Source organism: Garra rufa, chromosome 14 (assembly GCF_049309525.1).
Source record: "Garra rufa chromosome 14, GarRuf1.0, whole genome shotgun sequence".
Classification (NCBI taxonomy): domain Eukaryota; kingdom Metazoa; phylum Chordata; class Actinopteri; order Cypriniformes; family Cyprinidae; genus Garra; species Garra rufa.
The window spans coordinates 27884126-27901564 of record NC_133374.1 but is presented as its reverse complement, the minus strand read 5'-3'; the positions used below and the strand labels follow the sequence as shown (position 1 = coordinate 27901564).

The 17439-nt window shown below is 38.0% G+C and overlaps 1 protein-coding gene across 1 annotated transcript; it reads left to right on the top strand.

Annotated features, from left to right (window-relative positions):
* The first annotated feature begins 1333 nt into the window (after positions 1–1333).
* On the top strand, positions 1334–15211 carry dusp14 (dual specificity phosphatase 14). The gene is made up of 2 exons (XM_073818148.1): positions 1334–1603; positions 13547–15211. The coding sequence occupies exon 2, from the start codon at positions 13656–13658 to the stop codon at positions 14304–14306; it is 651 nt and encodes a 216-aa protein (XP_073674249.1). The 5' UTR covers positions 1334–1603; positions 13547–13655; the 3' UTR covers positions 14307–15211.
* Positions 15212–17439: the final 2228 nt, after the last annotated feature.

Sequence of the window (17439 nt, the reverse complement as noted above, 5' to 3'; positions counted from 1 at the left end):
AAGCTGTTTTGTACAGCTAAAAATAGGTGGAAGTGGACAAAAGCCAGTCCCTAAAATGTACAAATGGCCACGCCCACTTTTACGGAATGATACAATCTGTTTATTTTAAGTGAGTGTTGTAGTTTTGTCGTCTACCGCTTTAACTGCTTGAGCAGGATGGATTCTGATTTTGATTGTTTATCAGCTGAAAAAATAAATAATTCTGAACGTATTCCAACGATATCATTTCTCTGGGTTGTTATCACTATATAGGGTTTGCGCTTATGTCAAGGTTTGGTCAGTTACCCGGATGCGCGGCCATATTGGAGATACTCTGATGTAAACAACAGCAAGGATTGCACGGTTAATGTACTACTGAATACGTTGTTCTGCTCATTTATGCTGTCTAAACCACAGGAAAAAACATGTGGAAGCTGCTAAATCATATAGAGAACAACTTAGTAAGCAGGTAAGGGCAAAATATTTTGAAAAACTAAAATTAATAGGTGGTAAAGATACATACATTTATACTATTAATTAAGATATTAGCCTTATATTTCACCAACCTTACCAGAAATGATGAGAACAAACATGAATGTTGTCAAGAATATTGCTCCGAAAATCCTGGTTCAGTTTGACTTTTGTTCCTCAAACAATTTTTTGCACTCTTCTCCTTGGTTTGTTATAACTTTTGGCAGTCTATGTAGTACTCCAAATGTTCTTCCCGGTCCGACCCATAAGTACAGCCCAAAACATGATAATAATGACCATTTTCAGCAGCAATAATCAGCAAAATATGCGAGTTTAGTTCAGTTCAGTGGCATTGTTTACGTTCTTTACCGCCAATATGGCCAATTGATGACTTAACACTCCATTAAGTATAAAGTCATGTCATGAAAATTCAAAATAACGGCGTCGTTTTATAATCTGTATTTTCTACAGAACCCCCAATCAAAAACTTTGACGCTAAATAAGACATTTTATGTCCCAAAAAAATAAATAAATACTGACGGGATTTTAAATAATGACGGTTATTTAACCGTTCCTTTAAAGGGATCTATAAATTGGCGTTAAGATAAAAGTTACGATTCCTTTGCTTTGTTGTTTACCTGACACACGTATGGCAACTGGTCTAAATAATTATCGTAGTAAAATAATCCAGCAAGACTAAATCAGTTTAATAGGGATTATATTCTAAATTCCAGTCAGATGAGCTGTTTATTTGCATCACCCTCGTAAACATGACGCGCCTGAGGCTCATTAAGTTTATTCAGTGGCGTCATGTTCATTTGCACATGATGTTTGGGAATGTCTTGTCATATTTGTAGCTGAGTGTGGATCGTGATGTGTCAGTATGAGGACTGACTGGCTGTAGTGTCGGACGGGGGAGGCGCTTCTGAGCTCTTTAAGCGTATGTTTTCCCAATAGAAAATTTCCTGTTGTCATACGCACCATAGATACGCGCGCGCGCTCACCTCCATCACGGGGAAGCGCGCAGAGTTGTCAGATTTTACGGAATATTTGCGAAATATCAGCTTGTTTGCGCTGTGACAGAGAGAAATTCTGCCTTCGGCTGAATGTGTAACCCGAGTATAAATTCCGAGGACAATGTTTTGTGTGTGAGGTAAGTTAAGTCTGTTCTTTGGGTCAGAGGAACACGAGTAATCTTATTTAACAGAGTCTACGCTTATGTTGACGCAACTGTAGACTAAATACAGCTTTTGTGATGTTTTATGTCTTTACATTTCGGATGTAAGGCATTTAGAGTGTTTGTCCGACAGAATTGCTTACGCTGTGCCTATTCAGTTTGAAAATGAAAGAAACAGAAAATCCTCGTCTCAATAAGTGAACACAAACAGTTCGCGGAATAGTTGTAATTTTCCGCGATGTTTTGGTAATGATGCTTCAATGATTTTCCCTCACTAGAGTTTGAACTACGTACTCTATTGTTGCAAATTAGGCAGCCAACAGGTTCAGCGTAGGTATCAGTTGTAGATATTCTGTATAATTTAAACATTTAAGCATTCAAATGCCTTTTTGAATTTATGTCATGGATGCCATTGATTGAACAGGTTGATGTGCGTGACTGAGTCAGACATGAGGCGCTCAATGCAACAGAATACGATCTACACTCAGTCAGTCACTGGCACCAACCTGTTCCTTTCACCTCAGTGTTGGCTTAACCATTATTATCATCGCTTAGGTTCAGCCAGCTTGTTCTGATGAATGCTTTTCATCGACCATGCTGTTCACTCAAACAAATAAGAGCACTCCAGAAACTTGAGTTAAATAAATAGGCTACCTTTGACATCTCAGTAGCCTACAGGTTTTTGAGACTTTTCACAGCCATTCACACCTGTAGGATAAACCAAATATGCAAGTATATGGCCAAATAATTATTTTACAATTTAAAATCCCTGTAAGCTGTAAACTGGCAATATCTGATTTGTGATCAAATCTTTTTTTTTTAGTAGTGTTCAAATATATGTATCCATCTTTTTTTGTGGGGGGGGGGGGGGGGGGTAAGAACGGGCGCGGCCATCTGTAAATTTTATGAGTGAGGCTTCCTAACTTTTCCGTGTCCATTTTTAGCCATACAAAACAGCTCATTTTGCTGCTTGATATTGCAAATTGGTGTGTCTTACCATGTTATTTTAATGTAGCCTATTATCTTAATTATGAACAGACTGGTTTGGAGTGCAAACAGTTTTACCGTTTATTGCATGTTGTTATTTTTCTCTTTATTTCCCTATAGAGGGTTTTCCATATTGGCGTAACTGAACTTAAACAATGCCACTGAACCGAACGAAGCTCACATATTTTGCTGCTAAATATGGTCAATTATTGTGTACTGTATACTGCCAAAAGTTATAACAAATCAAGGAGAAGAGTGCAAACTGTCTGAGGAACAAAAGGCGTTTGTAGCTGGCCAAACTGAACCAGGATTTCCAGGGCAAGAATCTTGGCAACATTCATGTTTGTTCTTATAATTTCTGGTCAGGTAGGTGAAATATTAGGTTAATATCTTAATTAAGTTGATTACATCTGAGCATCGCTAATATGGCTGCACATCCAGGTAAATGAACAAACCGTGACGTAAGTGCAAACCCTCTATCCATAGGCTTACTTCCGTGTTTAAGAATAAGGTGGATGTATTGTGAAAATTTTGAAATTCAGTTTGTTTTATGCAATCAACCACCCTTCTACCACTGGAATATGCATATTCCATTTAAATAATAATTGCTTGACCCTAAAATAATAATTAGAAATGCATAGAAATGTAAAAATAAGTGTTGCGGTTTCTATGATCGCCCCTAGAAAACCTATTTTTAAGGGGAAACTGGACTGATGGGCCAATTAGATAGATAATCTACTTAGTAAATTAAAACGTAATCTTTCAAATGGTTGAAAATAACATTTGAAATGCCACTAATGCTTTAGGTTGCAGCCACTTGTTGAATGAGCATGGATTGTTTCATTAGGCTATTGACAAGATTAAGCTGGTAGCGTAAACAAGGCTCAGGTTGAGTTTCCTGTTTTCCACATTTGGTGTGGAAGAAGGGCTGCCATTTTAGGGCTCGTGTTTCTCAGCAGGTGTCTCTCGTTCCCATTAATGCTTGCGGAGGTGGAATCAGACTCTGGGAGAATTTCTACACACGGTATCGGAGACCTGCGGCACTGAATCTGTGATGTGCACTGGTGTTGACAGACCCACAGACACACACTGAGATGATGAGTGCCTGTACGTGTGTGTGTGTGGTTGACACAGCAGCCCATTACTGTCATGCCAAGAATACGTGTTCACGCCACTCCACAGGTGGAGAAAATTAAGTACTGTGTGTGTAGCAGAATTGCTTGGCTCCCAATGGAGAAGGCATTCATTTAAGGTTGAGTTGTTGCTTCTAATTTACGTGTAATATACAGGGTGATGTCTTTTTAGCGCATTTTCATAAACACTTACCCCAAGTGTGTTTTGATGATAAAATAGTAGAAGCACATATTGGGCTTTAAAGGAATAGTTGCAATTCTGTCTTAATTTGCATATTCCAAACCCCTTTATGACTTTCTTTCCAACATAAAACATAAAAGAAGATATCTTGTAGCTTTTTTCCCCTGTAGGCTACATCTGTGTCTCATACACAGATGTGATGCAGCAAATTTGGAAAATGCAAAAATGGAAATTAGATTTGAGAGCCACTGCAGAGTATTGAGTCATATGGACCACTTCTATCAAGGTTGTTTGTTCTTTTTTGAAGCTAGAAGCTTGATGCTTTTCTTCATTGTAAAGTATTTCACAATTTTTTTTTGTGACATAAAAAAAGCAATCAATGACGTAGATGACAACATTTTCATATTGCTAAACATATGCTATATGTTTAGAAGCAACACAAAGCACAAAAAAAAAGATCAGGCCTCTGATGTTTTTCTTTTCCTTTCTTTCTTCTCTTCCCACTGCTCCACTCACTCACTTGTATAAATAGCTGTGATAGTCAGCTGTGAGGCCTTTGACTCTACCAGCACTTTGGATTGCTGAGGTTCATCTTTGCTATTATATATCAAGCCTTTATTCTTCAACACCTACAGTAGTCACAGGGTCATGGCACCAGAAAGATGTTTTTAACCCATTTTCGCAATAATCTTCCCTTCCACTGTTGGGTTAGTTCACCTAAAATTGAAAATACTGTCATCATTTATTCACCCTAATGTCTTTTCCAAACTTGTATGACATTATTCTGTGAAACCTTGCAATTCTAATTTTTCCCTCAGAATTCTAAGATATAAACTCACAAAAACTCAGAATTATGAGATTTTCGCAGTTCTAAAACAAACATCAATCTTTTTCCCCATCAGAATTAGACATTACTTGCAACTGCGAGTTTATATCTCACAATTCTAAGAATAAAAAGTCAGATTTGCGAGTCTGTCACAATTCTGAGAAAGTCAGATTTGCAAGTTTATATCCCACAATTCTGAATTTATAACTCGTTATTGTGAGTTTTAACTCCCAATTCTGAGAAAAAAAAGAAAGATTTGCAAGTTTATATCTCCCAATTCTAAGAAAAAAGTCAGATTTGCAAGTTTATATCTCGCAATTCAGATTTTTTTCTTGCAACTGCAAGTTTATATCCCACAATTCTGACTTTATAACTCATAATTGCGAGTTTATATTTTATAATTCTGACTTTATAACTCACAGATTTTTGAGTTTATATCTCACAATTCTGATAAAAACAGTCAGATTTGTGAGATAAAATTGCAAGATTACCTTTTTTTAATTCTTTATTCAGTGACGAAAACAGGCTTCAATAGGTTACCATTGACTTCAGTGGTAAAAACAAAACATTTCTCAAAATATCTTCTACGTTCCACAAAAGAAAGAAAGTCATAAAACTTTGGAACAACATCAGTTTAAGTAAATGACACAATTCATGCAGGAACAAATGACATCTGAACTGACATGATCATGGCACCATATTTGATTCGAAAGCTAGTTTTTGGGTCAACTATTCCATTAAGCCAGGTGGATTGCACACCAATTTACTCAAGAACACTTAGACACAATGACACCGACTGCCCTTTTGTGTTAACAAGCCCACAAGCTGTGAAGAAGAGTTTGTGGGGCACCACACACGGCATCCAATCTTCCGTGATTTCAGTGTGAAAAATGAGTGACAGCCAGCGAGAGAGATTGTCTGCCCTGTTTGAAAGGGATGTTAGAGACTGTAGATGTTATTGCGATCAGAGTCCCATGAGAATGGCAGGCAGGCTGTTTTTCATTGATGTAGAGGAAGGCTCAGGGAGACAGTCAGCACGAACTGGGGCAGATGGGTTTTATTAATGCAAACACAGTAGCAGACTACTGGGCACAAGGACACCACCATAAATTGATAGTCCTTTTGCCACTGTGTGCCAAATCTTTATGCATTACAGGAATATGATAGGGCTGTCACTTTAATGTGTTAATTTAATGCAATTAATTAGTTTTAGTGTGCATGCATGGTGAAAGAGAGATAGAAATGGAGAAACGTACAGAAGAAGCAGCCACATGTTGCTGTAGAGCATCAAGGGAGGAGCAACCATCACAGGTGCTGTTTGCACATCAGATGTAATTCTTATTTAACACGACTGGTTTTATATTTGTGGCATGCTAATAAGGGTCAGAGCCCCTTGCTTTATATTGAGAGGAATGAATGATATAGAGCCCTCAGGCATGATGGGGAACAACAAACAGCGCACAAGCCGTAAGTAGACCGTCTGTCCTTCAATAAAACATGCTGATGTATGAAAGGTAGGCGGCAAAAACAGATGCTCTACATTCAGTTGTTTTTCATGCCTGCCAGCGACTCGACCCCCAGTAATTGGAGGAAGCAGATTTCAGCACACTTGGAATCCACAGGGGTGTCTGAGGGCCAAAATTGACGGCCGAATGAGCGTTACCTGAGAACATCATCGGGTCCAGAACACAACCTTCAGCTGTGTGCTTTAGTCACATCTTTAGAAGACAAAGAGGTTTCTTACAGCCGTGAAACTTTGCCTTTACTCTAAACACAAAGAAACTTTTGTTAGTTAAACCCCCTAGAAATGCCAAGCATTTTTGGAAGTACTCCTACTTTGCAATTTGTAGTAATTTTAGACGTTAACTAGATGTAAAAATGCATGCGTTGTAATGCATTTATCTGACAAAAGAGCATCAATTATGATATAGTATGATTTTTAAATTAGAGGCCGTTTTGACAAGAAGTCTTGAAAAATTACACTTTCTCAAACCGAAGTTCATCTATGTTAAAACATTTATTGCATTTTCCAGAATAAAGATCTGATCATGGCCTTGGCTCAACCTTCGGGAGGATTTTGGTATAATGTGATGGGAATTACATTTTTCCCTCAGTGAAGAAAAAGTTGGATAACCTTGGACTTGCTGCCAGGGTGTGCTAGCAGTAACAATGAATTGATAATAAAATAAAAAAGAAATGGACTGCATCTGAAGGATTCTTAAATTGTCATAAGTTCTTAAAACTAAGTGCAGAAAAAAGCAGAGTTAGAATACATTTTATGCATTTCTTACAAAGGGGGAGTAATAAAATAGATAGTTCCGGTTCTTGATTGTGATTGGCCTAGTTGTATTCAAAGCCCTTGTAAAATACTCTATAAACGCACACTTGTCAACTCATTACATCACTATTACTGTGCCAGTTATGCTTTCTATTAGTTTCCATCTGGCTTGGAAAACATTAAAATATTAGTATTTTTTCAGTAAATTAGACATTTTTGTTTATGTTTATTTTATGAAACCTTGCCAAGCGTATGTAGTAATTTTTATAAGTAAGCACCATGAAATACATTCTGAATTGTAAATGTCTGTAGAACAAAATTATTTAATTAAATTGAACCAAACCATGACCAAATTTAAAGTTCATAGTGCATGCTTTTCAGGGGTTCAAGCACGTAGCGCTGAAATCCTATTGTAATTGTTAGAATGGCCAAGGATCTCCCAGTAAAACTGATCGTGCATCTTAGAGATTTGAAACTTGGAGGGATGGTAGTACTCACACTCTCTCTACATTACCAAGGTTCACCCCAATCGGCCTGAAGGGGGCACTACAGCGATCAAAAGTACAAAATCGATCATAACTCCTAAAACGTTCGTCGTAATCAGATTCATCCATCACCTTTTGCGAACTAGTCCTAGGTTTTTCGCCCCAACAGAATCAAACCAGTGCAGGAAGATTCTCTGGAGAGTAAATATCAATAATTATCAAAAAAGTTAAACTTTCGACTCACCGTAACAAAGGGATGCCAAAACTTTTAAAGCAGCAGGGCCACTTTTAGTAAAATGGCTACAAATTTTGAACAGATATCAGATTGAGATATCTTCACCAAACTCATCACGTATGTAAGCTAAATCTGAGGTCATGTGGAAAAAGGTTGCAGAGCTTGGCCACCTGGTGGCGCTATAAGAGGGATAAAACATAAAAAACAGAACTACACAACCATTTAAATGGCTATAACTTTTGAACAGATTTAAATATCTTCGTCAAACTCAATGCTTAATCTGAGGAAATGTGAAAAAAGTTGCGGAGTTTGGCCACTTTGTGGCCCTATAAGAGGGAAAAAACAAAAACGGCCATAACTACGCAATCGTTTGTCCTGTTGATGTAAATATCAGTATGCACACTTTTGGTCCAAAGGACATTTGCGTATCTCAAAAACATGGCCGCCGTAGACTGATGAACTTTGAGCACCTGTTAGACAAGGTTCAGAACAAAACTCGGTGGGCCTGTTTGACTCATGGCCCTAAAGGTCTGTGAAAAATTTAAAAGAAATCAGCCACTGGGGGCAATATCGCATTTTCCAGGGCATAAACAATTGTCTGTAGCATGTTTTTTCACACATATGCCCAATTTTCATATCATACGATAGACCTTTTTTCAAACGACTTTTGCCTCTAAAACCACTACTGTCAATCAAACCATTATGATTGAGAGGATGTAAATAACTTACTTTTGCGAACTAGTCCTAGGTTTTTCGCTCAATCTAGAAAGAAACACTGCAGTACAATTCTCTGGACTCTCTAGATCAATAATTTACCATTTGGGAAGCTATAACTGGGGCGTTTAGAAAAGGGGCCTGTCTTAATATACCCAAAAGCCTATAAAGCCTAAATGAAAAATCAAAACTTCACAAAACCTGTTGAGCACGTTCGACAGGTGATTCTAAACAAGCATGCAACGTTTTAAGGGGGATTGGACCAGTCATAAATGTAAAAAAAAAAAAAAAAAACATATTTCAATGGCAAATTACCTGTATTTGCCAAACATGCTTTTTGAAATCAATGATTAGTTTTTTTTGTGTAGAAAAAAAAAATCATAATTTTGTTAAATCATTGTCAAAGAAAATTTTACGGCACCAAAAAGATGTTTTCTCTTCTAGAATACAAGTCTGCCCTGTTATTCTGTGCGATACATCAGGCTTTCTGTCTGACCAAGTGTATTTGCTTATAACAGGTTTCAAGCCTTGTTCTTGGTTTGATTAATAAGGGTCCTGCAGGCTTCAGTAAACACTTGCTCTGCATGGCCCCCACACTCTCATGCATAGCTCGAGGGACAAGAGTCTGACAGAAAGGGCACATCTTTTGGGTACATACAGTAATTAAGTCCATTAAACCAGCATTCAGCCATGCTAATGTTGTCTTTTACCATCAACAAGGAAGCTTCAGTCATCAACGCTTGTAAAAGACCTTGTTGGACTCTGAAAAGGTCCTCAGTTTAAAATAGAGTACTTATTTCCATGGCACAGCAGGTAAAGTTCTGAAGATGTGCATAGGTCGATCCTAACTGTGAACGCTTGTGATGGATGTTTTTGAAACACCGCTTCATAAACTCGCTTTTCACTAGTTTCAACCCGAAAAATGATAATTTTCACATCCAGCACCACGTTGTTTAAATATCAAATGCACTTGCGCCCATCTGTTTGCCCATGGGCATGGTGGTCTGAAACGCACAGCAGCACACAAACATGCCAAATATTAAAAATGAAAAGATTACAATGTTAAAGATTATTATTGTGTACATGGAGAAGCATTCAGTCTTTGGTCTTGCAAATTACACCATGTAAAGCATGCAAGCACAACTGGCTTTTGAAGAAAATGGGAAATAAGACACACGTGCGCTTTAGACCATGCACTTAGATCGTTAAAATAGGGCCCAAAGTTTTTTTCTCTGATTTTCGAATCAATGTTATAAATTTGTAGACATTTTTACTGATACATTTGTATAATAAAACTAAGAGTAGTAGGTATTAGCTCGATTAACCAAGCTCTCCATAAAGCAAACTAAACAAGCCTTAAAAATGAATAAAATAATACCAACCTGACGCTTCTTATTTACTGGTATTAGCGGATTTGTTAATTTTATTTCAGAGGTTAGTGAATCATGAAACGAATCAATGTTTCAAAATAAATGCTTTGTCCCATCACTAGTGGACACAGAACAGTTACCAAAATGTTCTTTCAAACAATATATATATATATATTAGTGGTGGGCTGTTATCGGCGTTAATGTGCTGCGTAAACGTGAGACTCTTATCGGGCGATAAAAAAAATATCGTCGTTAATCTATTCTCAAAGTTGGGTTGGGAGCTGGGTCTATACTACGCAAGCTATGATGACTTTCACCTTGATATTTTAGCGCGGATGTATACCTAGCCGAATTGCACTGTAGGGGGTGAGAACGAGTCTTCGAACCTGTGTGTATGCCTACTGTGAAATTACCACATCAAACGAGACGTGCTAACATGGATCCAGCTATGAAGGCGCCGGGTTTGCTTCAGGGCAGAGGCGTTGCTAGACCCTTTTTACTGGGGCACGTGCGTGAGTTATAATTTACTTTGATAATCCCGAATTAAAGACATTAAACTATATGCAACAACTGAATTGATGCTTCTAAAAGCAACGCAGTTTAACGAAGACTATGCACGCAGATATCCATGCCCGTGCGCGTCTGTGTATTTAACTGCAACGCGCACGTCACGCAGCCTTTTACGCAGAAGTACATGCAGTGTAGGAATAGTTGGTTACACAAGATTGTATAGTTAATTGTGTTGTAAATGAAATTGTCAAGCAGTTTGTGATGCATTTTGGAAACAGGAGATGAGCCCCTGGTCTAATGCGCCACCTGGCTTGAGAAACCCGTTCTCAAAGACTTACTTTTAGTCATTATTTGGGTAGCACACATATTCTGAATGCATTCGGCAGAATTCAAATTAGCCATTTTAATCTAGATTAATTCCAAGATTACAGTGAGACTAATCTAGATTAAAAAAATGAATCTATGCCCACACCGTAATTGCTTACTGCACCGGAGCATGGAATAGTTTTTATAATAATTTGTGTGTGCTACTGTCATCATTATGACAACAAACATCTTTTGTTACTACTTGGATAGTACACTTTTTAATTAATTCCTGCTTCCTGCAAGAAACGCAATGCGAGTAACATGAATATTCTTGTTACCTGAATACTAGTGTAATCTAGAGCGAGTAACACGATAGGAATATTGAAGTAACAAAAATATTCGCATTACTCGAATACTGGAGTAATCTACCGAGAGTACCGCAATGTGAATATTCAGGTAAAATGAATATTCACGTTACTCGAATACTGGAGTAATCTAGAGTGGAGCACAGAATGGCTACTACCTTTGTGTGTGCTACTATCATCATTATGACAACAAACATCTGTTACTACTTGGATAGTACACTTATTAATCAATTCATACATCCCGCGAGTAATGCAATGCGAATATTTGAATAACATGAATATTTTCGTTACTAAAATACTGAAGTAATCTAGAGCAAGTAACGCAATGTGAATATTCAAGTAACACAAATATTTGCTTTATTCGAAATACTTGAGTAATCTAGAGTGAGTAATGTGATGCGAATATTCGCTTCGCTTTCAATGTGCACACACCATAAGAATAGCTACCACATTTGTGTGTGCTATTGTCATCATTAGGACAACATCTTCTGTTACTACATTGATAGTACACTTTTTAATTAATTTCTGCATCCTGTGAGTAACGCGATGCAAATATTCGAGTAACATGAATATTCTTGTTACTCGAATACTGGAGTAATCTAGTGTGAGTAACGCAATGTGAATATTTGAGTAACACAAATATTTGCGTTAGTCGAATACTTAAGTAATCTAGAGTAAGTAACAAAATGTGAATATTCAAGTAACATGAATTATCGCTAATTTGATTTATTCTTATACACCATAAGAATAGCTACCACATTTGCGTGTGCTGCTGTCATCATTACCACAACAAACATCTTACGTTACTACTTAGTACACTTTTCAATTAATTTGAGTATATTTAGCTTTATAACAGATATGGTTCTCACCTTATTGATGAACAGCAACTGTAGTGTACAAGTAAAGCTGCACATTCCTCTATAATCAATACCTGCATCTGTAATAATGTTAAAATACTTGGAACTTGGAAAATGGGCGGGAAAGAATCACACTTGGGTTAGGTACAAGGCAACCATGGCTATTGTGAGCACGCCCTTATTTACTGGTATATACAAGCACAAACGGTTTGTACACATGCTCTTCAGTTGGAATATGCATAAGAATATTTTCATCTCAGTTTTTGCCTTTAAATCCAGATTTGTTCCTCATTTTTGGTGTAAGATTAAATCTATTGGAAATAAAGGGATGGTCATTAAAGGATTAGTTCACTTTCATAACAACAGTTTACAGATAATGTACTCACCCCCTTGTCATCCAAGATGTTCATGTCTTTCTTTCCTCAGTCGTAAAGAAATGATGTTTTTTTGAGGAAAACATTTCAGGATTTCTCTCTTTAAAATGGATATTTATGGCGCCCTGAAGTTTGAACTTCCAAAATGCTGTTTAAATGCAGCTTCAAAAGGCTCTAAACGATCCCAGCTGAGGAAGAAGCATCTTATCTGGTGAAACGATCAGTTATTTTCAAAACAAATTGACAATTTATTTAGTTTTAAACCTTTTGAAACTGCATTTAAACTGCATTTTGGAAGTTCAAACTTCGGGGCGCCATACATATCCATTATATAGAGAGAAATCCTGAAATGTTTTCCTCAAAAAAAACAATTTCTTTACGAAGGAGGAAAGAAAGACATGAACATCTTGGATAACAAGGGGGTGAGTACATTATCTGTAAATTGTTGTTATGAAAGTGAACTAATCCTTTAATTACTGACCCTTGCATTGTTCTAAACCTGTAAGACTTTCATTCACAAATTGAGATATTTTTGATCAAATCCGAGAGCTTTCTGGACATTCATAGACAGCAACAAAACTACCACGTTTAAGGCCCAGAAAGGCAGACATCGATAAAACAGTCCATGTGACATCAATTGGTTCAACCTAATTTTTATGGAGCTACAAGAATACTTTTTGCGCGAAACCAAAGATAGCAATTTTATTGAACAAATTCGTCCGTGTCAGTCTTTGACATGCGTTCATGAGTACCTTACTACCTTTCTGGGCCTTGAACGTGTCAGTTGTATTGCTGTTTATGGAGAGTCAATAAAGGTCTCGGATTGCATCACAAATATCTTAATTTGTGTTCGAAGATGAAGATGAGGTCTTATAGTTTTGAAACATTATGAGGGTGAGCAGACAATGACAGAATTGTATTTTTTGTGTGAACTAACCCTTTAAGTATCAAATCTAATTGTACGTGTGTATAAATGAGGCTCCTGGACTAACCAGAAGGTTGTAGCTTCATAACCCTACATATGCTGTAAACCTGAGCTCTCCAACCCTGCTCCTGGATATCTACCATCCTGCAGACTTCAGTTCCAACCCTGCTCCAACACACCTGCCTGTAATTATAGAGTAACCCTGAACACCTTGATTAGCTGGTCCAGGTGTGTTTGATATAGGGTTGGAGCTAAATTCTGCAGGATGGAAGCGTTTCAGGATCAGGGTTGGACACCCCTGCTGTAAACCTCCTAACAGGGGTTTGTCTACTTGTTCTTCCAAGCAAACTGACTCTTGCTTTGCTTTTTTCAGGTGCACCCAATGATATCATCATTCGCTTTGAGATGACCAAGGAGAACTAAAAGACACCCTGGCGCCTCCTCAAGGTTTCTATTTCTCCGTCTCCTGCCTCCGCTCCTCTATGGGTTCCCGAAGTCAGGGCTTCTTCCACCACCAAAATCACCATCACCACCATCATCACCACCACCGCGGTTCAGTGGTGCCCACGGCCATCCCCCGACTGCTGCCCGAGACCAGCAGCCTGTTGGGGGGCATCGCCCAGATTACTCCTTCCCTGTTCCTCAGCCGTGGAAATGTGGCATCCAACCGCAGCCTCCTCCTGTCCAAAGGGATTACCTGCGTGGTGAATGCCACCATCGAGCTGCCCAACTTCAACTGGCCACACATGGAGTATGTGAAAGTGCCACTTGCCGACATGCCTCATTCTCCAATCTCCTTGTATTTTGATAGCGTGGCGGATAAGATCCACAGCGTGGGACGCAAACGGGGAGCCGTGCTGGTGCACTGCGCAGCTGGGGTGAGCCGCTCTGCCTCGCTCTGTTTGGCCTACCTCATGAAGTACCACAGAGTTTCCCTGGCTGAAGCTCACGCTTGGGTCAAGTCCCGCCGACCCGTCATTCGTCCTAATGGAGGGTTCTGGCGACAACTCATTGAGTATGAGAGGAAACTGTTTGGCAGGAACTCTGTGAAAATGATCCAGACACCATACGGGGTCATTCCTGACGTGTACGAGAGAGACCGCAGGAACTTGGCACCTTACTGGGGCTTGTGAAGAGGGGTTTGGACTTCGGACGGGTCTGATGAGCAATCTTTGACTCCATGTCTTCCGGCCTCTTTCCGTACGTCCACGTGTCCCTCCTGCCAGAGAATAAAGCCAGATGGGAGTGCTTATGTCCAATTTCAAGATGGAAAAAGTCACTTTGAGTCCATATTTTAGTGATAAACCATCCTTGAATGCTGAAATCAATCTTGGCGATGATAATGTCGGTTTTCGGAGCACTTTGGGAACCAAGTGTGGTGCTGAGAATCAGGAATTCAATCCTTGGTTAAGACTTATCAATCGTAATATCGTGAGGATGTTGTTTCAGTTTGGCTGTCGTCTTTGTTGAGAGGCAGCGGTCTGAGTTTGATTACCGGTAGCATTTGAAAAAAAAAATATATATATATTAAAAATATTATATTCCAAGGTGTATTTAAACTTGTGCATTAAAAATACTAAAGAAAAAGACTTGAAAGGTTTTGTGAAGAGTGAAAAAATGTTTAACAGAAGACACTACAATATTATCTAAATTTAACAGATTTATAAACTATTTATGTAAATTAAAAGAAATTTTATTGAACACCTTTAAGAAGGACAGTGTTGGCATTTGTAACATCAGTGCTCCTACAAAATGGGTTGTTTCACAAGAAGCAGAACCATAAATATGGCAGTAATTTTTTTCAATGAATTATATTTTGTCTATTTGGTCCTTTTGCAATTCTACTCGGTTTTTCATTTTTAACTCAAGATGTTTTTTTCAGATGTTTTCTGCAGTGAAGCACTAATTATAACCAGGGGACATCAGTCAAGAGGACTCCTAGCAAAGCTTTTACTAATACATGTTAAAAACAACTGAATTCATGTAAAAGAGTTCAGATTTAAGTAGTGTGTTGAAAAGAAATAAAGGGTGAAATATTTTAATGTATTCCTTGTGCTTATTTATGGCTTGGTCTACTTAACCTATTTTTTAAGTAAAGATTTTTCATTTGTACAAATTACAGTGAAGCTACATAGAACTACATACTAAAAATATCTTAATACTTGCCAATACAATTATTTCCTACTGTAAGCTTACAGATTTTTTTAGCATTCTTACGGATTCAGTTTGTCATGGTTTTCTCTGATTATGCCTTTATATGAATCAGAACGTGTGAAACAGTTGCAGAACCACCGCATTTTAATCACAATCTAAACAAACATGCTAGGTGATTATTGCTGCTGAAAATGGTCAATTATTGTCATGTGTTGGGCTGTACTAATCGGTCGGACCGGGAAAACCATTTGGAGAAGAGTGCAAAAAACTGTCTGCGGAACAAAAGGCGTTTATGGTTGGCCAAACTGAACCAGAATTTCCAGGGCAAGAATTTTGACAACATTTGTGTTTGTTCTTATCATTTCCGGTCAGGTAGGTAAAATATTAAGACTAATATTTTAATTAATACTGCTTGTACGTATTTTTACCACCTATTAACTTTAGTTTATCAAATTATTGTGCCCTTTCCTACTTACGAAGTCCTTCTCTGTATGAGTTAGCAGCATCCACACATTTTTTTCCGTGGTTTAGAAAGCAAAAATGAGCAGAACAGTGTATTCAGTACATTAACCGTGCAATCCATGCTGCTGTTTACATCTGAATATCGTCAAAATGGCCACGCATCAGGGTACCTGAACAAATCGTGATGTATAGTGCAAACCCGCTATAAGGCAGATAAAGTCTAGTGTGTGCACTGCACACCCAAAGCAAATATAATTATTTGTGCATATGTACAAAGTCAATGCAAAGCCATGTACCCATCTATACAGCTAATGAACTGGAAGTCTCACCCATAGGCTTACTTTCGTGTTGATGAATAAGATAGATAATTTCTCATTTTAAACCAAAAACAAAACTGTCTTACCTTAGTTTGTAAAAATTACGCAAATTCACTCTGTGACAGCAGGTGGCGCTTATTGAACAAGCAGCGAAACAACGTTTCCTAGTTTACCACTGTAAACATAGCAGGGCAGTGTTTTTAAATACTACATAAATATACATTGGACAGACGATGGAAAGAAAATACCATCAAAACTTTTCTGAACACAGTCTGTTCATATATACTTACAGTATTTTCTCTTTGTTTACGTCTTCGGCGTCTTCTGCACCTGTGGCTTCTGTGTTAACACCAACACCCGTTTGCAGTTGGCTTATTTGCCCAGGTAAACTGTAACAGTTTTTAATAGTTCTAAAAGTTCTCCAACCATTAATCAGAAGTATGGTCTATACCTCAGTTCACCACACTGTTTACATAGCCGTATTGTTATCCACCTTATTATTTTTCTCGTAAGAGCGGGCGCGGCCATTTTGTGGGTTCAGTTTTTGAATCTGACTGGCTTCTGGTCTCAACCGCATCCAGCTATCTGTACAAAACTGTACAGCTCGTTTTGCTGTTTGATATCGCACATTGTTGTACATTTCCATATTATTTTAATGTATTATCTTAATTGTGAACACATGGTTTGTAGTGCGAACAGTTTTACCTTTACTTTAAGCTGTTGTTATTCTCCTGCGGCTAATAAACCGGAAGTCTCGCTCATAGACTTACGTCCGTGTTTAAGAATAAGGTGGATAATGTGTTTTTAATGGACGACACTCTTAAAAATAAAGGTTCTTTTTAAGCATATGTAACCCTGGAGCACAATCGTAAGCAGCACAGGTATATTTGTAGCAGTAACCAAAAATACATTGTTTGGGTCAAAATTATAAATTTTTCTTTGATACCAAAAATCATTAGCATATTTTGTCAATTTTCTACCGTAAATATATCAAAACTTACTTTTTGATTAGTAATATGCATTAAGAACTTTATTTAGACAAATTTAAAATTTAAACAGAAAAAGTTGCTCTAACTGAAGTCGCTCCTCATCTTCTGTACGTACAGATGGGGACTAAATCATGATGTCTTTCGACAATCATACAAAGTCCAGTATCCCTGGAAACTGTTTCCAAGGTAATATTGCTGTGAATGGCAGCTATTAGCGCTGAGTCAGTGTGAGGTAAGTGCTGTCTCGAGCTGGCCCTGGTACAGCGAATGAACAGATGAAGGCTGACTTTACAGAAATGCACAGTAATCACTCCATTGTTGAGACACAAAAATTCACATTTGCA

Coding starts and splice junctions, on each gene's coding strand:
- dusp14 (XM_073818148.1), top strand. CDS start 13,656: ATGGGTTCCCGAAGTCAGGGCTTCTTCCACCACCAAAATCACCATCAC.